This window comes from Anser brachyrhynchus (assembly GCF_964034855.1).
Source record: "Anser brachyrhynchus genome assembly, chromosome: 14".
Lineage (NCBI taxonomy): Eukaryota > Metazoa > Chordata > Aves > Anseriformes > Anatidae > Anser > Anser brachyrhynchus.
Window position 1 is genome coordinate 14,043,035 of NC_137709.1, and position 24,377 is coordinate 14,067,411.

The 24,377-nt window shown below is 45.4% G+C and overlaps 1 protein-coding gene across 3 annotated transcripts in view; it reads left to right on the plus strand.

The window, feature by feature from the left end:
• The window catches only part of LOC308177958 (uncharacterized protein), a 41,184-nt gene that overhangs the window by 10,308 nt on the left and 6,499 nt on the right, over window positions 1-24,377 (plus strand). The window contains exons 5-11 of one of the 3 annotated variants that reach the window (XR_013939517.1): window positions 4,364-4,493; window positions 8,395-8,531; window positions 12,415-12,512; window positions 12,837-12,958; window positions 15,355-15,493; window positions 20,467-20,578; window positions 21,915-22,050. Coding sequence is in view for 1 of the 3 variants with exons in the window: in XM_080555876.1 (XP_080412002.1) it covers window positions 9,362-9,410; window positions 12,415-12,488; window positions 12,837-12,958; window positions 20,467-20,578; window positions 21,915-22,050 (493 nt within the window). In the remaining 2 variants the exon portion in view is untranslated. Of the gene's footprint in view, window positions 1-4,363; window positions 4,494-8,394; window positions 8,532-8,559; window positions 12,513-12,836; window positions 12,959-15,354; window positions 15,494-20,466; window positions 20,579-21,914; window positions 22,051-24,377 lie in introns of those variants that run through there. The other 2 variants (XR_013939518.1, XM_080555876.1) reach the window with 2 other exon arrangements.

Consider the following 24,377-nt stretch of genomic DNA (forward strand, 5'->3'; position numbering starts at 1 on the left):
CATGTAGGCCATTGGAGAGGAAGGAGGGGGTTGGAACGGGGTCGTGTTGGCTTTAGCGCTGGACGTGCTGTCTCAGATCATCGTTACGGCAACCATTTCATTCTAATTCATCCGTATCAGCCATTTTTAGGTCTTTTCAGCATTTCACTCTTGCCATCAGGCCGAAGAAGGCTTTGGCCACGCTTCATTATGCTTGGCCGGTGTCAGCAGAGGAGTGAGTGACACTGTTATCCAAGTCTATCTCTCCACCACAGTGCAGACAGCCAAGCGCTGTTGGCCCCAATGGATATTGCTCAGCAGATCTTTGTCAGGCTTGTTCAAACAAGATATGTTACCGTTGACCTAACAGCTAAAAGTTCATGCCTCTGACTCCAGGATACTTCTTGTCTTGGTGTCATTTGTTCATTGAAATAATTGGTTGTTGTAAGATTATCACATTAAGATCGATTTTTGTTTGTTTAAGAAGAATGGCATTGTTCTTAGTGTCGGATGCTTGGTAGGGAGTTTATTCTCTTGCTCCCTATTCCAGTGTGGGTTCGGGTTCACGAAAATCAGAGAATATAAGCCTTGAACAGAGCCAACTGCTATACAAACCTCCCCAAGCCTTTGCCAATTTAAGTCATTGCTGGCTAACACAGCTCAGGCTTCTTTTAAGTGAAAGGTGCCAATCACACAGAATTATGCAGTGGTTTTGAACAAAGCCAACTCACCTGTTTGCTGGAGACTTGAATCAGACCACCAAACGCATTCGCACTTAAGCCTAGAAATGAGCCAAACCCACAGAGTCCAGATCCAAACCTGGCTTGAGGCTCTCAAGGTCTGATCCGGATGGACTCTATGGCTTCTTTACATAAAACACCGTGAGGAGATCAAAGAGTAACTTCAAATTAGACCTCTGAGACATGACGGCACATCCAGTCCTGGTTCAGAGCCACCATGGAATATGACCTAACCAACTTCTCATCCTCCGGACAAATGAATTTACAGGTTTTGTTCTGATTTGATCTATTTTTGATGACTTCAGGGGTTTTACTTTCCACTTCCTCAGTTCCCAGCTCCATGCAAGATCCTAGATCAATTCAAGCATTGCACATCAGAACTGATGTTGACCCACCCTAATTTCACAATGGTTTCTTTACATGTCAAGCAGCATGCATTTTGGATCTGACATCCAAAGTAGCTGTTTCTCTTCATATTTGTTGACTGATTTCAGGAGAACTGGCTGTGCTGGGAATACAAGGGAAAAGGTTAAATTTCGTCAAGCATTTTTTTAAAGAAAGCTTAAAAACTAGCATTTGCTGTGGGGGCTGATAAGCAGGCCAGTGCATCTTATTTTCACCTTCTGAATGTCAGGTTCAAACCTAACACAACGAACAAAACCCATCATTCCAAGCCAGAAACACTACACGCTGGGCAGCCTAACACATTAAATTATTTTGTGGGACATCCTGGGAGCCGAGATCCTGTCTTCTTTGTAGAAATGCTCTAAGAGATCATAGTGCTTTTCACAAAGGGCTTTGTCTTTGAGTCTGCAGTCCTAATGTTTCCGGGATCCAAAGCACTGGCAACCAGACACCCAGCATAGCGCAGGAGGGTGGTAGCCATCCTGTAAAAATGTAATTTCCGAAGCAGTGTGACTTCATCAAGCCAAGCAGTTCTGCAGAAGGGTGCGTGCGGAGGTTCCCTGTGAAGGCAGGTCAGGGATGTGGCTATAGGACTGTGGAATCTTAGCATTTCCGAGTTGAAATTCTTATTACTATGTTTTCAAATTTCCTTTCAAGTGCCTAATTACCAACAGCCAAACCAAACTAGCTCGAAGCCCTAACTCTCTGTCCATCCACAGCCTGACAGCATTGCCAAGCGATATTCTGTTACACTACTTAGTACAAATTATTTTCTATCCCTTCAATGTATTTCTAGTTTTAAAGAATACGTTTTCTTTAGATTCTGCTTTGCTTTTCAATCCTTCAGAGTTTACCTCTGTGGAGTCCCTTGCCATCTGAGATCAAGGGCTAATTTTTTCAGGTCAGTTTGTGGGAATTTAGGTAAATAAGTGGGTATTCCCATAAATCATGTATTTTCAGAGGTCAGTGAAAGTGCATGTATCTCCATCGCCTCTGGAGAGATATTTTAGCCTTAGTTTCTTGATAAATCAATTAAACTTCCTTTTGCTGACAAAAGCGAGAATAGCGCTGTTCGCCAGCTCATGGCACACACATTTTGCACGGGACTTTGAGAATGTGGCCGCCTTAATCCCATTCCCCAGAGTCTGTCCTGAGTACCTTGGCTTGACCAAATTCCCTCTTCCTTGAGTGGCAGCTTGAGCTGTGGAAGGAAAGCAGTGGGGAACACCACGCAGGAGGAAAGTTTGCAGGCACAGGGCGCGCTCCCTGCTGCACAGGAGGCTCAGTCCCAGCAGAAAACCTTCTCTGCCTCCTGGCTTCCCCAGGACGTGGGCAGGCAGATGTGTGCCGTGTCCTCCTGCCATACCACGTGCAGGCAGGCACCGCGCCCCGCTTAGAAACACAACCGACTTTCATGGGAGGAGAAGCTGTTTTTGCATGAAGTGGAAAGGACCCGAGTGCAGAATGAGGACAGGGTGCGTGAAGCAAGGCATGCTGCCTCCAAAATCGGGAAAAAAAATACAGATGTAGAAACAGGTGTTCAGGATATGTCTTTCCCACCTTACATCCCTGTCCAAGCTAATCCACATTTGAGGACACAAAATACTGTAAGCATTCCTCCTTCTCCCAATACAACTGCATTCATTCTTCCATCCCACAGCTTTCAGCACCAGGCGTATTCCGTCCACACAGAGCATAGCTTGCATACCTCCTCGACCACAAACACACATCCTACTCATAGTCTTCCATGCTTGCGAGCACACGGCAAGTAGAGAATATTATACTTCACTTAGGTGTTGGCCACTGCCCCAAGGTGTGTGTGTGTTAAGCAGGAGATCCTCCTCATCACTGCCGGTTCTCCTCGGCCACACCAGTCCAGGCTGTACTGAATTGCTTCGTCTTTTACGAAACAGAGTAATCTGTGAAATAAAGTGAGAAACTGTGATTAGACACCTGTTGCATAAAATTTTGTTACATAAAAATGATTTTCACCTTCAGGTGGGAAAAAAGCTGTGAGATCGCACACAGACCTAACCCACAGGTGGGTGTACTCACTGAACTAAGGGCTCCTCCTGGACATAAGGCGAGTTGCGGTGTTTGCTGTGAGCCATCTAGTTATGCTTGATGAAGCTGTGAGTACATCAGTGCCTCTACACCTTACAGGGGAGGATCTGCATCTTTCTCTGCCCGAAACTGTGGCCTGATCAGAGTGTTTGACATGAAAATACTGTACAATTCAAATTAACATTAGTGAGGCATGACTGTGATTTTTTCTTTCTTTTTTTTTTTCTTTGTTCCTGGGTGATAGACACTCAGCTTTGTATTACAGCATTAATAAGTGTGGTTAATTCTTCGTGCTCTCAAGATATTGGAAAGTAGGTATCAGTAGGATGTGCCAGGTAAGGAATTGTAGCATTCACAGCACTGAGAGAGGTAGAAGGCTGCCTAGAGCCCTAGGGCATCCCTTTCTTATCATGGTATCATTAGTATCTGTACTAAAGTCTCCAGGAAGAGGCTGTGAGATGGAAAGCTGGAAAACACCTCTGTAATACCTGCACTGCAGGCAGTATTGCCTCTGACCTTCAGAATATCAGGCTCTTCTTGTTTACGCGCTCCTAGCTGAGGCACTAGTAGGATTTGGCTGCATTTATGGCTACAGCATACCCCAGAAAAGCCATTTTGGGGCACAGGCCCAGTGGGAATGCTCTCTGCAGGCTGTGCCATAACTTATTGCTTGTTTGGGGGACAAAAAATATACTGTCAGTCCTCTCCTGCTGCTGCCTAATTCAGCAAGTGAGGAGAAAGGCCAGCATTTCACCTCTTCCCCCAGGATGTGATCCCTCTCTGCCCATCCAGGCCCTGGGGAGCCTTTCTTTACGTCACGCCTGAGGATCTGTGTGGGTGTTGGGTTATTTCAAGTAACATTACTGATGTAACGATTAGATGAAACAGGAGGAAAAAATTGGAATAAATTTAGTTTCTGTGGAAAAGCTGCTCGTGGATTTGGCCCTGGCTGGAAGTGGCTGGCAGTGGCAGAAGGGCTGCGAGCTTTGGGCTTCAGCAGACTTTTAATTCTCATTGACTGATAGTTCGAGGGACACACTGAAGCAGTTCACATGTCCTCCAGACCTCTTTGCCCATTCTTTTGGCATCTAGCAGAGCTGCTTAGGGGTCTGAAGCTGTGCTGGAAATGTGCAGCCAGTGAGTCTCACCAGTAATTTTACCATTTCACCCTGCAGATCTGACCTCTTTTAAGAGTGATTTGATGTTTCTTCAAGCAACACCCCGTCCCTATGAAGAAATGCCAACAGAGGAGAAGTTTCAAGCTTGCTATTTTTATTTAAACTGTTGGAACAGTATGGACATAATGTAAGTAACTGGACCAGCCAACAGGGTGTCTGTCAGTCAGTGACTCAGTCTTCAGATCAGACAGATGCAAGCCCATATAAATAGGTTCAGCCCAAAAGTCATGATAATAAATAATTTATTTTTGTACATTTCAAAACACCAGATACAGTAAAGTGAGTGTTTTCTTTGGAAGCAGACATTACTGGTCGGCTGTATTTGCTTCCCACACCAGCAATAACATGTTCTGAATGAGCGCAGGGAGACTCCGACCACCATTCTGCCTGAGCTTACTTGATGCTTGGTTGAAGGCTGCTAAGTCTTAGGAAATCACTCTGAGATAAATTAATGAACTGTTTTGAAGCACGTGGCATCGGCAGGTTTGCACTCTATCACTACGAACACTAGAGAGGGAAAGTCAGCCAGGTGGATGTCCAAAGAAATCTGATTTTAAGATGTTTTTTTTTTTCTCATCATATATGTTGTCTTAGAGCTGAGTCAGACACAGTAGATGAAATATCTCCCAGGACATTTAAAGACGATTTTAGGTAATGGGAACTGCCATGTATATCTGGGAAAAGACAGACGTGGCAAAATAAGCCTCTTTTCCACTCAGATAAGATGTGGAAACATGGAAACTTGACAGGGAATGCTCTTACAGATGCTGTCCTTCATCCAGACTCCTTTCTTTTTGATCGAGGTGCCACTCTTCTGTTAAGAGTGATGAGAGAGCCTAACCAGGCATCTCTCTAAAATATTTCTGCCTGGAGTTTAAAAGGTGCTTTGAGATCTTTTTTGTGTTACCAGAGGATACATCAAGGTCCCTGAACAGGTCTCTTTTATTAAAGGAGACGTCTTACCAGGACTGCTCTGGGCAAAGCTGTGGTGCAAGCTGGCTCTTCGCTGGGACTCTGCTTCCTAACCCAGCAAGCAGGGCGCAGGTTGCAGGCTTCAGGATGTGGGACAGCCTCGAGGAATGTGTCAGAAGGATAGCAAAGACGATACTCTTGTCCTTGGTCATCTTGTCAAGCAGGACTGTGCAGGATGGGAACCGTGCCTTGATGAAGTCAGGGTGTTCAAGATGAGGACGCCAGCAGCTTGCTCCAGCGGGTCTGCGGGAGCTCCGAGAGCAGTCAGTTATGCTACAGGGCCAAGCGGGCTGAAAAGAGCCTATACCTACAAATTCATGAGGCAGGTGTGAGTGAAACAGATGATCTGTGATGTATTAGGCTGTATATCATATGGTCGTGGAGTAGTTGAGAACCCTTTTGGTCTGACTCAGTCATTTTAGTATCTTACCTGCTCATAGTCTCACTGTCTGTGTGCTACATAAGATTCTATATAGGAGCAAAAATATATGCACAGAAATGCAGATAAGGTTTCCAGACGTTTCAAATACTTTATGGAAGTTGTATTCGAAACAGAATGTATTAGTAAACTGGATATGACCTGGTTAGGAGAAAGGAAAAATAAAACATGCGGCATCATGCAGAGCATTTTCCGAGACAGGTGGTCTCTCCGTCCGTCAAACAAACTCTTACCCATGCACCTATCTTTGACAATGAATAATATGAGCTATCGTTCAAAACTGTAGCCCAGATCTCTATTTAATGTGGGCATTTAGGAGGGCTTACAAATATGTTTATTTATTTTTAATATCCTCTAGCTGTTCACTTACTGTTTTTATGTGATCAAGGAGAAAATGCAAACTGCTTTTCTCACCCAACTCCGAGTGTAACTTGGCAGATGTCTGCAGCATCTTTGGATACAAACCTGGGGTAATGCACACCCTTATTTGCAGCAGCCCTGTTCACATATTTGCATTTATAAATTAAGATGTTGATGTGTCTGAATTTACAGATCAAATGCAGCAAGTTTACTAGTAAAAAGTGAAAAGCTTTTTGTAGCTGCTAACTCTGCAAGCTTCGAGTGGGTTCTGCAAGTCAAAGCTTCTTAAGCATTTATTAATAGTAGCAATAAAGGTCCATCAGGTTGATAAGCATAGAGACTTCTTGTTTTCCCCATACAGCCTACAGTTAGTCATGCAAGTAGCCTTACAGAGCTGATGGGTAAGAAGGAGCAGTTTTTAATAGTCATCACTCCCTTGGGTACAACTACACTTCCAACACCTGCAATGTCTAGCGAACACCTCTGCCAACTAAAACACCTCTCTTCAGAAGAATAACTAATACTTTAGAATAACGATTAGAATAACTAATATTTCTTTGGAAAGTTGAGGATTAGGTTCACGTGTCCTAGATTAAAGCACCTGAAGGATCAAAGCCATCTTCAGCAGTTTTGAGGCTGTTGGAAGAGATGGAAGGGAAGAGTATGGAGTGGGTTGCTTTCATTTTAGGTCCTTTGTCAAGGCAACAGGAGGGCAATTGCAGGTTGGGGTACTGAAAAATAAATAGCAAAGCAGGTACAATCACTGACAAAAGCTCTTACAAACCAGGTGCTCGGGCTGGAGGCTCAAAGCTATCAAATACTTTGTCAGATTCAGCAAGCTGGTAAATAAAGAAAAGGTTCTTCCACATAAATCTTTGGAGCTGATCCTCACAAAGAGTGCTTTCAGCCCGAGCTCCTACTTCAATACACGACGGTTGTGGGAGAGAACAGTGAGTCTTATTTACGCATCCAGCAGCAGTTTATGACGGGCACCATCTCATCTCAAGGGTCTGACATATGTATGCATCGCTGTCCAATTTGCAAATTCTTGCATCTAAAATTTTAATAAGCTCTTCATTTGATTTCTTAATGTTTTTCACAGAAAGTGAACGTTTTTCCTGGCAGAGCAGGGACTGTAAGCTCTTTTATCTGCACCCCATAAAGGGCTGGGATGTCTCTTTGAGTTTGGCCAATAATTTGAAAGTAATCCAGATTTTGTTTTTCCTGCAGGTTTAAATGAAAAGTGAATGTTTTAAGTGGAGGAGTAAGAGGTACATTGAATTTGGAAATATGACCACAGCAGCAGCAGAGCTCTGGAAAAATTCAAGGAGTTATTAAAATCTTTAAAACGCAATTGTTTAGAAATTAGGCACTTAGTTTAAAAATGACGTTTTGGCAAAGCTGGGTGACTTACCCTTCCCATCATATATTACATTAAACCTCTGCTGTATGGCCAGTCTTAGATGGCCAACACCCAGGAGTGTCCCATGGTTGGCTCAAAACACACCAAATGACCACACAACAGTATTTCTACCCATTGCTCATCAGCACTTGAGGACAACTTGGTGCTTGATTCTAAATTACTGGAAACAAAAGTGAATTTCTGCCCATTAAATTGTTTGGTAGTAGGTCTGAGTCCTTGGAAAGGGAGGCCACTGAAGCAGATGAGCTTTCTGTCCCATGATAGAGCAAGCATCCTGAGCTGAGCAGCTCTGAGTTTCTTAAGGCTGAGCTGCTTCTCTCACGCTGGAGGAACAGAAGAACATCTGGTCCTAGCTACTGTTTTTCAACTGGATCATCCTGTGCCTCACTAAAATGAATGAGAAACACATGCAGGCTATATTTTCAAAAAGTTGTATTTCATTGATGCAACTAAAGTAGTGATTTTCACATGCAATTAGATACACAGATGTAGACAAGCAACAATTTACACACACACTACATTTCCAACGAGGCCCTACGTACATTCCCATATGCTTTACACATGCAAAATAAGCACATGGTGAGGAGGCATGGGAAAGTATTTACATGTGCAATTGTATCTTCCCACAGCAATGCCTGGGAATTAGAAAGCACTAACTTAGACAATATTTTGGATGTAAAATCTGATGACACTTTCAATTCTGTTCTGCAGGCCCCACTATAAATAACAATAATTATTAATTATGATCTGCCTACAACAGCACTTCAGCAGGCACTTTGCAGATAGGCCAGAGACTAGGAGCTCAAATCACCCTTGTGTTATTGTATTTTCTAGAAGTGTTTTGGAACAGACATCAGTGTCCAAAGCCCATTAGAAGCATGCTGTATGCAGACATCTCCGAAAGATTGATGAAGAGTGAAAAAATGAGGAGCAATGCCGTACACCAAGACCAAAACATTCAGGAGATACAGGTCAAGACTGTAAAAACTGTGAGATTTTTTTAATTTGTCTTTTCTAACGGTAACACATCTTGAGTCCTTTCTGAAAAACTATGTAAATGTGTTCTTTTTGAAAAAGCTACAAAACAAAGTACCACTTTCCCAAAAGGCTATTTCCTAGGCAGCAGGCTGAGTCTCTGGGAGAAGCCAGGCAGCCCAAGAGCTGGCATAGCAGCACATCTCGCCTACAGGGCCTTTCTGATCCTCTTCAGCCTCCCTGTGTCTTAGTTCTCCAGGTGGTAGGATGGGTCTATTAGCACCTTATTACTCAAGGTATATGAAAATAAAGGCAGGGTGTGGTGGGATAAAGATGCGCTAATGGAAGTCAGTGAGAGAAAAACTGCAGTTCTAACAAAATACTTTTTGTCTGTTTATTCTTTAATCCCAACAACAGGCTCTTTAAAGAGCAAATTGGTCTGTGATGTGGTCTAGGACAGACCTGTAAGAACCACTGAAAGATACCCAAACGCTACTGCCATTGAAGTATTTTGTCTTTTAAAGAGCAGAGAGCACGCTGCTCCAGCTCTTGAATGCCTACTACCATGGACCCAGCATAGTGAGCTTGCTCAATCTACCAGAAGTCTTCAGTTTAAGAGAGGGAGGTTTGTGTCTCACTGTGGTGACTGTGTGATGCCTTGACCCATGTAGTGATGTGGTCTTTAAAACATACTGCTCATCTAGGAGGCACAAACATGCATGCACCAGCCACGCAGGGAGAGAGCAGTGAGGCCTCTGGAGAGTAAGACTGAGGCCAGTGGCAGGAGCTAAAGGTCGTCTTCTTGAAGCTGGGCCATGGAGATGGCATGGGATGGCCCTGGAGAGGGCCCTGGGACAGCAAAAAGCCATGGAGAGGTGAGGGACAAGTGAGGGCAGGATGCTGGGGCAGAGGGTGGGAGACAGGAGCTGGGGTGCAGGGTCACGAGTCGCAGCCGCCGAATTTCCAGCAGCTGGCTGCTGAGGGGCACGGGCCTTGCACCAGCAGCTACCTGCTCGAACCCTGGCTGAGAGCTTGCAGCAGACTTCCACTCCTTTTTCAAAACAGACCGTATATGTGACCCCTTCAGTCCTTGTTTCTATTAACAGGCTAAACAAGTTCTAAGTGCCAACATACTGAAGAAGTGGAAAAGTTAGTTTATAGAAGGGAAAAACGGGGAAGGAAAAGAAAAACAAAACCCAAGTTATTTCCACAATGTTTGCATTCCCATGTCTTAACCACAGTAGTCCCAGTACACGGATTTTTATGGTGCATCTGAAAACCAACCACAATGCAAAAGAAACTTCAAAGTGTTTAAGGAAAGGAAAGCTGAGAGGAAGAAGCGTGGAGGGAAGTCAGACAGCAAGGAGCAGAGCACGAGAGCATTGCCGGGGTTTGCTGCCTGCCTCCCAGCCAGCACCCCACTGGGCAGGGGACCCAGCAAAGCAGCGTGCATTAAGGACAGGGAGGTCCTTATGATTCTTAATTTCAGATTTTGAGTTCCCTTGTGGCAGGTTGAAATAGCAGGGCATGACCAAAATACATGTAGGTGTAACTTCACAACCGGCCCTCTGGTGAAAACAGCACAGGCCCTGGTGCTGTGGGTGTAAGAGGGGTGGGAGGTGGCGGAGGGTGATGCCCACCTTTGCTCTACCTGCTGGCTATGCTGCAGATGGAGAGGAGTGGGCAGGGGCACCTTTGGGCTTACCTGGGCTATACAGGCATGGAAACGTGGAATGCTGATAGTGTGATGGACTATGTTTAATAGCCTGAAGGGATCGGCGCATTTATTTGCCATAAACCAGTATAGCTATGAACCACAAAGGCTGCAGCAGCACCTACATGCTCGTCACCCACATGAGATAATTTGTTATCAATAGCATATGTCCATTGAGCGGCCTGGTGTATTTGCAGTTAATAAATTGCTTTATGGTCATGGGCTGCATGTCCAGTGACTATGGGAATTAGGTTTAAACATCACCCTACCTGCTAGGTTATGATCTGTGCTGTTACACGTGAGACCTGAAGGCTCATTTCAGCTGGTGGGAAGGTCTGCGCTGCCTGTGTGCGTTGAACTGCGCGGGGGCTGCAGAGTGCAGCAGGGCACTCTGGCAGAAGCCTGCCTGGGCGAGAGGCAAGGAGTTGTGAGAGTTGCCTCTGCAGTGATTTCTTCTCGGAATAATACCAACACCTTCTTGTAAGTACCTGCTATCCAACATTCAAAGAGTCTGACACCAAGAAAATGGATTGGGTTTAGGAAATGTGATACTAATTAGCAGATACCCGCAAAAGACCTCTAGTCAGTTTGGCTCCTCGACAAGTGGAGCCTAAATCCAGATGAGTGCTCACAGCACTAGTAAACCGGGCTGATCTGTGCAGGAGTTACTCGGCTAACTGAAAGGTAGCCAAGTGCAGTCAAGTATATTCTAAGCAACTCTTATTTGTATTCAGGATTCAAGACTTTCTGGGAAAATTTCCCAAATTAAATGGAAAACTAATTCCTTTAAGCCACTTAGGCATGACTGACATGACAAATGGTGAAGAGGCTACCTGGAGCTGTCACTGCCCGGCCTCCCAGCTCAGCATGTTCAGCTCTGCAGCACCTCTTTGTAAATGACTGGGGTTACTGTGCTTTTTTAAAACCTTTGCTTAATCCACAGACCAGAGCAAGACTCTCAGCTGACTGGAAACAGCATAATTTTATCAAAACCAGTCAAGAGGTAGCAGGGTGCATCATTGCAGAATCTGGGCCACTGTGTTCTTGTGATTTTTTCTGTGGCTTATTTTATTGCATTACACAGTTTTTCACTTAAGGATTGTAATGCCTTTCCCTCGTGGTTTTGGATCTAGCAGCATGCATTGCTGCAGAGAGCACGTCATCAGTGTGAGCACTCTGTACCGTAGTCTCACACAGGATCAATATGATTTTTATTACATTACTGTCAACTTGGCTTCAGTAAAGGTTACAGATCTGCTGTCTGGGACATTGTATGTCTTCAGTGTAGGAGACAGTCTTTGCCGTAAAGGTAGTCAAAATTATTTGAATTTGAATATAGTGCATTGAATTAGTGTAAGCAGGCTCTCTGAAGAGCATCCCGAACCACCCAGCTCTGAATTTTCCTGGTGTAACCAGGAGGAGTTTCACATCTCCATCCTTTCCACCAGCATCACTGTGTCCCAGTTAGCACTGACACTGCATCACATCTTTGTAGGATGTCTGGATGTCTGAAACCCAGAAAGAGGACTCGGAGTGTATTTTGGGATGCACAGTGAGACCAGGAGCCTGGGTTAGATATTTCCAGGGTAAATAATTGCAGCATGCATGCGTTTGGCTGTGCAGTGCGTGCACCGCAAGGCTAGTGCAGCTGGGATGTTACAGACTCAAGGTCGATGTGCTAGACAGATTTGCAGTTTGCACTCCAGTTTCCATCTCAGGCACGTGGGCCTAACGGCACACATGCTCCGGGAGCGCGTACCCCTCATCCATCTGGGATTCCCTGTTCAGAAATACAGCAGCTCTGAATTTCCATTTTGAGGCTCATGATGCTGCGGTGCATCGTGGCTCTGAGGCTTCCCCGCTTCCTACCATCACTCCTGCTTGCGGGGCAGCATTTGAGGATAGTCAATGTGATCACCAATACTCGTATATTCCTGTAGTCCATTTTCCACCACAGCATCCTCTCCAGGCACGTGATAACAGCTGTAGTCGCTGAGCTCACAGAAAGCTGGCCCAAGCAATGCCGCAGGCAGATGCTGTAGCCTACTTCCCTGCAGTGGTCCCGTCCCGGTGCAGAGCTCCTTTGCTTGCTGAGATTTTTGTCAACACCTTAGCATTATTAAAATGTTGTTTTTAAAGTCAATTTCCTTTTCTTTTCTTTGTAGTTTATAGAGTGTTGCTGAAGAACTTCTCCCAGGCTAAAATGAGGATCAGTTCCAGGTTTCCAATCATATCAACAGTAGGATCATGATTTATTTCTAAGGTGCCTATGTAATTACCCATACCCCACACACACCTCCCGTTCACACTGAGTTTCCCTGTAGCTAATGAGTCTTCCCAGAGAGGAGGAGGACTGGCTGGTTCACTGATCCCCGTGCAAATGAATGAGCTTCTAAAACAAATCCAGTCTCTTTGAAGACTCTGTGTCCCAAAAGCCGTCAGCCCTCATTGTAAATATAAATGGCTCAGTTGTCTTAAACTGATTTTTTTTTGCCAAGTTTTGCCAACAGCATCATGTTGGTGTTCTTTTTTTTTCCACTATTGTTGTTTTGGTCAAAGCGTTGATGGATTTATTTTACCTTTATAGCTTCTGTCATCTATACCAGCATGTTTCCTATACAAGGCAGTGGAGCCAAACTTACAGCCCCAAAAGATAATACAAAATATTTGGATATCCGGATCCAACCCACGCTGGAAATGTGTGGAGTGGTGAGTATGTTTTGAAATTATGAAATGCTGCCTTAGCTACCAAGCTTAAGTTAAGTTTCTTTGCTGCACACCGATGGAAAGAGCCCTGTCAAGCAAAAAGCATGTTCGGATATCTCTGTGGGATTACAGTTTTGCACAACTGGGCTGTACATTACAGACAAGTGAAGCAAAACAGTACTTCTCTGGGGACCTCGAAAAGTTCGAAGGGACCACTCGGTAGCCTCGTAGAGTAGCCAGCTTGACAGCAGCCCTGTTGGTATGAGGTAGCTCAGCTCTGGGTTTGAGGGTGAATCTCACCACAGGACCACGGCAGCTGCTGAGCAGGGTGCAGGCTGCGGACAGACCACGTGCAGAGCAGCTTGGGGCTGCTGGTGTCCAGGCAGTCTTTGAACTCTGTCTGAAGCGAGCTGTGCATTGGCCCCCAGCATAAATTAGAGCAGCACAGAGACTGTTATAAATTACAGGATGGCTCTAGCCCCAGAGGCAGGCACACATCTGGCCACGCTCCCATCGGGGGAGCAGTGCTGGAGGTATTTGCTTGGCTCTGTCTCGCAGTCGGACTTCCCTTCACTGGGGTGATCGTCTCGGGTCTGGTTATACCAGGGTTAGGGTTCTTGAGCTATGAGAGCTGGGAAGTCATTTCTGTCTTTTCTGGACATCATAATTATGATAGAAAGTGTTCTTAGCTTGCATGCCTGGCTTCTTGCCTGCGTTGAGCTTACTGACCAGCTTGTCCCAAGAGGGATCACCCTTGTGTCCCCATCACCAGCAGCTGTCTTCTGGATTCCTTAAAAAAGGAGCTGCCCCAACAGTGGCTTCTTTTCCTCCTAGTGTGAGGATCAAACCCAGGGAAATCGTATTCAGTTCTAATCCAAGTAATGTGCAGTCTGAGTTCAGACACCTTCTGCTGACGTTGTAGAACCTTTGCGCTGGGCCACGCTTAGCAAAGAGGCTGGAAGGAGGGCAGATCACCCAGAACAGCAGCCTTTTGCATCCTCCTGCCCTCCCTGTGCAGTTGTGAGAACAGAGCAAGCCCTTTATGGGGCTTTATAGTTAGCCCAACTAACTGGTGGATTTTCGCATTGCTGTGAAACACTTAATTCACTCTGCAGGTAATTTGGCTACTCCTGAGGATGAAAACCCTTTTAAGTATGCTTCCCCATGCACAGTTCATGTGGGGAAGGAAGAGCAAAGGACAGTGCTTCGCAGCCTGGGTGCTCACCTTCACTGGTGAGCAATGAAACCCCTGGCCAGAGCACTGGCAGTGCACAGCTCTGTTTCCCCTATGAATTAAGCAGTAATGAGCCTTTACACTGGCTTTCTGCTCAGGAGCAAAGTTCACCCTGTCATTTCAGTGCCTCCCAATATCCCAAAATTCTTCAACTGGCCAAGAAATGATGTGGAAAAAATGGGTAGAATTGTCTTTGCTCTATGTTCACATATATTACTATAATTTTAAGTTATTTAAGCTAATGTATCTCCTTTTATAAGTGTAATACTTAACATCAGAGATTACTTTGGATGGTTAAGTGTTTGAGGTCTGGATAAAATGCCCTTACTGATGGAATCTGGTCAATCTGAGAGCTAGGCTCAATCCCCGTCCCAGACGCCTTAGAGATGCTGCTGTAAATGCCTCCTGTGCTAAAAAAAAAAAAAAAGGGAACATGTTTCCAAGAAAAGGAAACATGTTCAGTTTCTACCTTCTCAGCTTCTTCAGCTAGGAAATGGGGTTTTTCACACAAAGACCAAGTCACTGACTTCTGGACTACACTCAGCAGTGGATTTTGGAAGACAGAATATATTAATTTTAACAACAGAAGTTTTATAGATGTGCTTAAGTATTTGCAAGTTCACTAAAAATATTATACAATGGTTTTCAGAAACAGCATATACTGAATGAACAGTAGTAATGATAAAGTATTAGCAGTGACAGATTATTCTGAAATTTTCAGAGTTTTGGGGAGAATTTTTTTAAAAATTGGGCTTTCCTGATGAGGGCCTGCTTTTATTCCACCACTGCACTGGGTTCCTGATGGGAAATGGAAGTTGGGAACTGGATGGGTCCATTTGTCTCCGGAACACAAAATGTTTTGGTAGTACAACATCTTCCAGTTCTCCTGACCATCTCCCAGTTATTTTTCCTGGAATTAAGGCTTATAGATAAAAAAGAGACATGTTGAGGAAATCAGACAGTTTTCACAAAAGACCGATGAAGTCAATTACGGAATATTTTCAGCTCATAACTGCAGACATCTGTGTGAGATAAATACCATCAGTATGCATGCATGTAGTACATGTGGCCCTATAGGATACCCTCGGTGTCAGAGGACAGTGCTAGCAGTTGCTTGGCCATTCTTGTGTTATTTTTACAATCTCTTCCATTTGTTTCGTTACAGTTCTGGGGCTAGATTTAACTGCCAGCAAGTCTTGTACAATTCAGCTGACTTCAGCAGAGCTGCCTGGGAAAGCAAACTTGGGCTGTTTGTATTTGTTGTGTGGTGCTGTGGAGTCCCCCAGATGAAAGGTGCTACAGAGGTATGAAAAAATGTGCTTTCTTTTAAAGTGCTAGGGTGTGTGGGGTGGGTTGGAGGACTGTGCATGGCTATGTCAACCTGGGGAGTACAAAGTGGCTTCCCATATGGTCAGTTTTTAGGATTTCTCCTGTTTCAAATCTGCATAAATGGCCCACTCAAGGAGGCCCAACTATTAAAAACAGCTGACAACAAAAAAGGGGGAGGTGAACGCCAAGCAAGCAGCAAGTAAACTATGTAACTGAGCTGACAGATGGCAAATTAATGTTGTCAAATAGAAAGAAGTACATAAAGCTAAGGAGCACTATGACCAGATTGCTTTCTTGCACATGAAGTCTTTAATCATATGGATATCCTTGCTATTTTTACTCTAATGAGATTGGGAAAGAAAAATAAGACTGAGGCATCAAATTAAAGATGAATTTGCTCTGAATCCACAAGAAATTGAAGACCTTGCAGAAACAAGAAGAATTATTTGCCAGGCAAAATTAGTGTCACAGATGAACTTGTTTGTGCTTCTGAATTTTGACATGTTTATTTTATTGGTGATATTGCTATAGTGAAGGAGCATAATAGCCAGTGTAGGTAAGCAGTCAAAAGAAGTCTAGTGAAAACTGATGTTTGTGGAACTTTTTGCCCTCAAGCAAAGGAAGAGGAAAAAAGAAGGAAAAACAAAACAGAAAAAACATGTCTGTTGTATGAAACATCTTGATGACATGCCAGTGAGCCAAGTACAATAACATATAATAAGAGATGCATTTGGCCCATTGTGAGTTTTATTGTAAGAATATGAGTTTACTTTGTTGCATGGATTTCTTTAATGGTAAGCATGAGGATGGCTTTTAATCAGGAGGTTAACATGGGCTCTGACAACTATTAAGGTATTCACACCTCTGATTAAAGGGAGAATCGGCCTGTATCTGAGCAAGGAGCTCAGTAAACAAATACATCAATCATGGGAAAATATCCCCCAGTATGTGTGTGGTCAGAGCAAGCCAGCCAAGGCACTTAAAAGGAAGCAATTTTCCTCAGTGCTTGGAGGTAGGTAATATAAAATAATCCATAATTAAGTTTAATCGTGGCTTATCAGACCTTTCTAGGACTGTGAGCATTGTGGTTAATGTTTAACATCTTACATTTGCTATAAGCTTTCTCTGATGCCATTTCATTGATACTACGAGCCCGTTTTATTTGGAAGTGACAAATGTGACAACTGTGCCTGGAGGCCGGATTCGTAGCCGATCATAATCAGGATTGCCACAGCGAGCTCTAAGACAATGCGGACTGGGTCCTCTGCTAATAAACAAGTGGGTCTGCCCTGCTGAAGTCAGTGGAGCCAACAGAGCAATCCAAGTTATGCGTAAGAGCCTGGCCCAGAAATTATGCTTCTGCTGTGTAATGGCCAGAGCCGAGTCTGTAAGTCTTTCTGTTGACTTAAGCGACAAGCTGCTTCAAGCCCTTTCTGTCTAAGGGCAGGAGTGAGTCTGCTGGCAGAGGAGGGGTGTGTGGTGCCTGCCACCTGTAGAGAAGTGCTTGCCCTGCTCTTCTTGCCTATCAAGCCAGGAGCAGCCTCCCGGGGGCCAGCCCTGAGTGGAACAAGCTCCTCAGCTCGAGAGGTGCTAGAGCACGGGGTGAACAGGGCCGTGGTGGCCAGGCTGCTTGCTGGTTTGTCTTTCTTGCACCAAAGATGTCTGGTGAGCCCCGGCCTACCTACCATGGAGCGCAGAGCATGCGTCTGGCTTTACAAAGTGGTTTTAAATTAGCAAAGTGTAAAGACATCTCATTGCTCCGCATCCCATCGCTGTATTTTCTCAGAGCTTCATAGAAAGGGGACAATGCATGACCTACGTAGGCAAGTTGTCCTTTCATGAAACCAGCGCTGGATAAACAAGGAATCAGGAAGGGAAAGAGATGCTCAGCCTGTGTGGTTTTGAGTTGGCCCATGCCAGACCCAGGAGGTGATGCCAGGAGCAGGGCTGGGCTCCGGCCCCATGCCGCAACCTGGTGAGAGGAGGAGGCAGCCCTGGTGTGAGAAGGGAGACCTGGTGCCACATCCAGCAACAGTGCAGCAGCTTTGCACACTTCATCAAGCACGTTCTCAAAGATTTTTTTTCAATGGGGTACAAATTATCATATTTTCAGATATTAGCAGATACATTTTGCTGTGCATGGCCAACCAGCAGCAACAAATCACAAAACAAACCTTACCTATTCACCCATTTGGACAGGATATTTTTAGCAGAAAGAGTAAAGGATTGGAGGCAGATTTGGGATGCTCCGGCAAGCCATTCTAAGCTGATGACTACAATCAAGTGCTACCAATGCTGGGAGAGTTGTTTTACTTCACTTTTGCACCAGTGATGTATAACATCTCAAGCAATAACATTAGCTTTTAATAAACCAATTCCTTCAGGAGTGATGTATGGAAATGCCAGTATTCAGGATTAGCATATCCATATAGAGAAACATCCAGTCCAGTAAGCCCTGCCAAAGGGCTAAATACTAAAATCTCAATCCGACCCTAACCAGGGTCATCAGAGAGGCCTGTGACCCTGGGGACTTCTTAAGAATGCTCCCCAAAATATCAGACTTCTCCCATACCATTTAAAGAGACAGTTTTAAGACCAGGGTTAGGCGTGCTTTTCAGAACTGCTGTTGTACATTAAGTATGAAACCTTTGCTTCAGAGTAACTCTGTAGATCCTTTTTGTAGTGTCTCAGCATTTAGCTAAAGCTGAACCAAGTTTTGCCTGCAGAGATTTTTTTTTTCCTTCAGAAAGGAATCCAGTTTGGATCTAAGTGGGAACTCTTCATTAATCAAAACATTTCACTTTAATACTGTCAAGTAAATGCTTTTATGTACTGAGATGACATTTAGATAATTTAATTTATTATCTTTAAGAGTGAAAAACACCATCCTGAAAAAAATATATAGTTCACTAAAATAAAAAAATACCCAGTATTAACTTTGATGAGAAAATTGGAGAAAATATGCTGGGGAGGGGAAACAATTTGAAACAATTTCTTTGTTGAACTGAAAAATGGGTTACTCCCAGCTCCCCTGTTCAGCTAGCTGGGAGAATATCTGTTGACTGTTTTTCAAAGCTGCGCTCACGGCTTTATGTTTCAATGCTCTTTCCCAGTTTTTCATCCAGGCCATCATATTTTCCAGGTCCCTTTGAATTCAGACACATCTGGACTTAGGCAAGCCTCCTTCATTTATTTTCGCTCTGCACTTGCTGAGCCATGCCAGCACTTTCTGTGAGCGTGTGCATGATTTGCAGGGTCTGAGGCTGCAAGTGCCGAGCACCTTCCGCAGCCCCCGGGATCCGTGACTCCCCGCAGCGCTGGGGGATCTGCGCCTGATCCTGCAGCACTGGGTTTCCATGAAAAATTTCCACCCTAAGACTGGGAATCGATGCAAGCATTTGGAAAGGGGGGAACAGAGCCAGACCCACGGTATGGGCAGGCTCCCCTCTTAGGGGCTGAGCTAATCCAAGCGGTTTGTTTTAAGCAAGTCCTGTTGCAGCTGGCTTGTTTTAGGCACGTGCTTAGGTAGTTTTGTGAATCAAGGCTTTGGGTTTCTCAGGACAAGGACTACTCTCCCCACTCTGGGAGAGCCTGCCAGGGTCGAACACAGTGGGAAAATGTTTCTTGGTCAGGCGTCAAAGGCTGAGCACGATCCTAATAACAAGAAGCAATTTGCAAGCAGCAGAAGTCCATCTGCTGTCCCCAGAGGTGCAGTACAAAGGTCTAGAGGTAATTACCTGTGTCCCAGATGACAAAACCTGGAGAAGGGCCTGGGAGGTCTCAGCCATCCCCTGCTTGCCCCTGGCCAGAGGGACCTGTGCCCACCTGGCACCTCCCTGCTAGCCCACTGTGGCTTTGCCCAGTGCTCCAGGGAGCAAATATGATCTTCCAGAGCTGCAAATATAAAAGCAGTTAATAGATAAAGTGTTTGCTATTTCTTTGGCAAAGAGAACAGCTACAAAGGAAACACCTACAATAGTTTTGTTTTGTTTTGTTTTGTTTTTTAAGGTGGCTGGATGGGAACTGAAGGTCTGTCGCAAAGACGCTTCTTTGGCTTTGATTTGACACTAGATTCTGGTCGGTCCAATGGAATTTCAATGCTATAGCCAAATATAACATCAAATAATGAAAAACTTCAATGGTAAACATTAACACAAACAGGCATCAAGTATATTAAACATCTTTTAGAATGCAACAGGCCAAATCTGCAAATTGGGAACAGGTCCCTGAGCTGGCACACTATAAAAGCAGGCTTCAGTTTGCCATCTCCAGGACCTGTGGATGGAGTACAGTGTATATCTGGGTTAGACTACATTACGTGTTTAAATTAAGCTCTGTGTAGCATTGATTCAGCTATTTATCTTGGCTACAAGGAGTTGGTTTTCAACCATGGGTGCCTTAATGGGATGCCACTTGTCCAAATCTGCATTGCGGGGTCTAAGTGCTTGTTTTTTAAGTCTGGCTACCGAGGTCAGTGGCTCAACCCAAGCCTTGCAAAGCCAATATCAAAAATGGGGCCGATTTTTTTTCAAAGGCAGGGACCTGCAGTGTGTGTTTCTCCACCTGAAGGAGTCTTTGAGTCTTTCAAAAGTGCAAAATACCCTGCAGCTTCCAGGTGACGCAGCCTGGTGGTGTGGGTGCAAGGGGCTGGCGGCACCTTCCCTTCCCCGTGGCGTGCTGCCTGCACGGTGCCCGCTGCCCTGGCTGCGGTCATCTGGGGTGGTCACCCTCACCTCGAGGGCCAGAAACTGGCCAGGTCCCCAGTGTCTGAAACCAGCTGCACCAAAGCAAACCCCCAGACTAGCACATCTCAAGCTCTGCCCTGCTGAAATGGACTCGTTCTTTTCCCTTTGATTGCGAAGGCTTGGAGCGGTGGCTACCACACATGAAGGTCACAGAGCTTAGTGCTAAATGGCATCAGACAGGGTTTGGCTGTGCTGTTTTGCAGGACACTGCATGGGTCATGCTTTACCGTGTGGTTTGCTAACCAGGAGTCTGATGTTGGAGGAGAGCAGTGGATCGAGGAGTGGTGCTTCTGCTCTTCCCAGACGTGCCCACAGGTAAGCAATAAACAACACAACAAATATAAGGAGGCCCACCAGTTAGTCTCTGCCATCAAAATGATTTCTTAGCTGCAGACCTGATTCACATGTGAACCCTCCATAGCATGCAAAGACACATACGTGTCGCCTGAGCATTGTATCCTGTAGGCAACTGGGCTGCAGCCCAAGTGCCAGCTTCCAGCGGGGTTATTTTCCCTACTTTGATTTATAATTGCTGATCACATGGGAGGATGGAGAGGAAAGGCCTGAGTTTTTTTGTTCCTTGTTTAATAATTTAATTTGTATTCTGATCTTCAAATCCCAATAGCACCATGTGAAGTAGAGAAACTCTGCAGGGGAGGGGGGAGGAGGAATAAAGGAGGGAGCCAGGGCTTTCTATTTCCATATGGTGAGCCTCTCCTCCTCGTGATCACAGCTTGTCATCTGTCTTCTTTTAAACTTCAGATCCTGTGTAAAAATCTTCCCAGCAAAGAATGGGCAATAAATGTGACACAAAGACAGTCCAAGTGAAGAGATTACATGGGTAGTTATGAAGCAGAGTTTTATTAGAGTGTTTCTTTACATACAGGCATGGACACAAGCATTCACAGCCCCAGGAATGGTGCATTGCCATAGGGCAGGGGCCAGGCATGGCTGTTACTGACATTCTGGGGAGATCTGCCTGTATATCCCCTTGCATTTACTTGGCAAATGGAATAGTGTGTGCCTTTCTTGTAGTTCAAATTGTGTTTGGATTTAAAGGTCAGATTAAACCATGCTGATTTGCCTGGTCTTGGAGCTGGTGGCCAGCACAGCCCGTGGAGCTGCTGCACTGCCAGCGCGAGCATGCAGTGCTTGGTGGTAACATCCCACCAGCACAAGGGAAGAAACTGGCCTAGCTTAGGTCTGAGACTTTCTGTAAAGTGATAGTGCTGTTGTCCTGTCTTGCAGGCACACAAGAACAGAATCACCTTGCACCTGCTTTTTGTGTTGCCAGAGTTTTGCTCACATACAATATGTTTGAGCATTAATTCTATAAAGTTGCTTTGAATTAACTGTGATTTTTTTAAAAAGTAGTGGTCTGTAATCTTAGTGCAATGTCAGCACTTCTGCATCTTGTTTTCATGCATACCCTACAGTTAGTGTGCAGCACAGTGCGGGTGCAGATGTGGGTGGGCAGGGCTTGAGGACAGCCCTCTCTGCAGCTCGTTTGTCGTGAAAGCTCAGGACATAGTCAGGATGATTTCTTCCAGAAGTCCTCATGTTCCTCCTCTTGCTGAAAAGGGTCTGCTCTTTCAGAGAATGATGGCTCTCTCCAGTCTAGGGCCATCACCCCTTTCTCTCCATCCCATAGCCATGCTGTGGAGAAGACGTGGAAGACAGAACTGAGAAGTGCAGTGGACGCACAGAGGTGGTGCAGCTGCAGTGCCCAGCACGCCGCCCAGCCCGGATTCGGCCGATGGTGCATCAGTCCCCCCAGGTCCATCCAGGTGATGTGCTGTGGGTACAAAAGCTATTTATTTTCTGAAGCTTCTGTTAGAAGCTGGAGCAGGGCTGCTGCATGGGGCCCTCCCAGGGGTTAGCAGGTGCCTCCATTCCCTTTCCCTTCTCATTTGCGTGCTCTCAAACAACAACATCAGGTCACCACTGTGCAAAACCTGCTGCGTGCAGACACAGGTCTCTGCCCTCCCAGCGAGGACATGAGACTGCAGAAACCACTGCAGGAAGCCCGGTGGCTGGACGAGCCACGATGGGCCACATTGCCTTGGGCTGTGCCAGAGTTTCCTGATGTTACCGCTCTGTTCGGATGAAACATTATACAGAAAGATACAGGCAAAGCATTATGCTCACAGCCTTTGCCAACAAGTTATGTTTTAATGTAATTTAACTGTAATCTCAGAGTGTTTTTGTTAGCTATAATTAGTAAAATATGTCTGTTTTCTGTGTCCCTTGAAGACGTCTGAACTCCTGCCAGTTCCCTATAGTTTTCCTGACATGCAGTGTAACAAGCAGACCACCAAAATGTATTTACCAATAACTGTTTATTTACATTCCATGAAATCTAATAACATTTGCTGCCTTCATTCGGGATAAATGCTGGCCAAAGTGTAAAGCATAAAAAAATAAACATTGACTTAATTTCTAACTCAGTCCACAGAATATTTTATTTTTGCTCAATTTGCCCCGCCTGTTAGCATTTTGGCATTTTGCTGTTTGGAAGTTGAAAAAAAAAAGTTGAAAAAGTTCTGTAATGTATCTTCCTGTTCAGTCCAAAACCTTGCAGGGATTTCCTGGACATTTTATTTTTCATTTCTAAAGTCTGCACGACGTTGGTATTTCATTTCTTTGTTTTCAGCTCTCGCAAGCATTGGAAACCATATTGCAGAGAAAATGTCCAGGGCACTGAGCAGTGACGGTGGTTGGTGCTGCACTGGTGCCAGTGTAAAGCACTTCTCACTATCCAAGAGTCATTGGCTTTGCTGGTGTAAAAATAATCAGAATTAGGTCTGTATCTTGTTACTAACCAAGCCTGCTCTTGTTCAAGAAAGTGTAAGTGAGGGCAGGATTGTCATCTCGGATCTTCAGCAGGTTCCTCTCCTCCCGTTTCTGGTTTTGTTTATACCAGCACATGCTTTCTCCGACCCCAGCACATTCAGATGGCGTGGGGAGGAGAGGTCACAGACAGCAGCTGTGGGAGGGATTCGCAGCTGGCAAAATCTGATGCAACCCTGTTCATGTCAGCGATGCACGGCCCTCACCCAGCCAAGGAGGGGCTGGTGTTTCTGCGTGGCTCTGTCACGCCGATGTGCTCACCCGGGAGAGTGTGAGTGCTCATGATGAACAAGTGCTCGTCTCCGAAAGCACCACGGGACCATGACGAGATGGGTTTTAAAGGGAACCGGAGTTCACGAGTTGCCTGAGCTGATCTGAGCGATGTGCAGCAGACAGAGAAGCTGAATGCAACCACGTCCCCTCCTAGGGCAGGGAAAACCGGCAAAGCCTGGACGGCTGCAGCTGCAGCATGCTTGAAGACCTCATTCATTTGGCGGCGGTTCCTGCTCCTCCACTGCTGTGACAGCACCCAGAGCCTGCTATCGCTGGGCTGCAGCCTCTCGCTTGCCTCGAGCTGTGCAGGTGGATGGAGCACAGAGATGGGATGGCCCTAACACGTCTGCAACCATCACTGGGCTTTGGTCCTGCCCAAATGACCATCCTTTGCAAATTCCCTAGCATTCTCCCTGGAATGTGGTCTGGGGTGCCCGTCACACCGTCAGGTCTGATGTCCCAGCACCAGGGTGCTCGGAGGCTCATGCCCTGTCATCTGGGTTCATCACGCTGACTGCAGGAGGGGACGAGGGGTTGCAAATCCCCTGCCCCACATTGTGCTCAAGCCACAGCTGAGGAGAAGCCAAATCCTCTGCTGGGAGAAGAAGAAGAGATGAACTCAGGAAATCAGGTTTGAGAAATCTCAGCAGTGATTTGGACAGGCAGTGCTGTGCCTCAGCTCTTCATGGGGAGATAGTCCCTCTTCCAGGGGCACATATACTGTCACTGCTGTGTGTGCACCTAGAGGAGCCCGCGGCCCCACGTGGCACCATGGTACTGCTGCAGCTTTGGAGAATTCGTTTTTAAAGCTGCTTCTCAAGAAGCAACCTCCACATCCCTTTGTATCTTATTTAATTGGTATTTTGTTACGGCAAAGCCCACTTGCATTTTTCTAGATGCTTTCAGTTAAGGAGCTCCGTGCACTACAAGCTAACAAGTTAAGCCTCAGAACAGGGTTGTCAGGGAAATGCTGAGCAGCCCCATCCTGTGA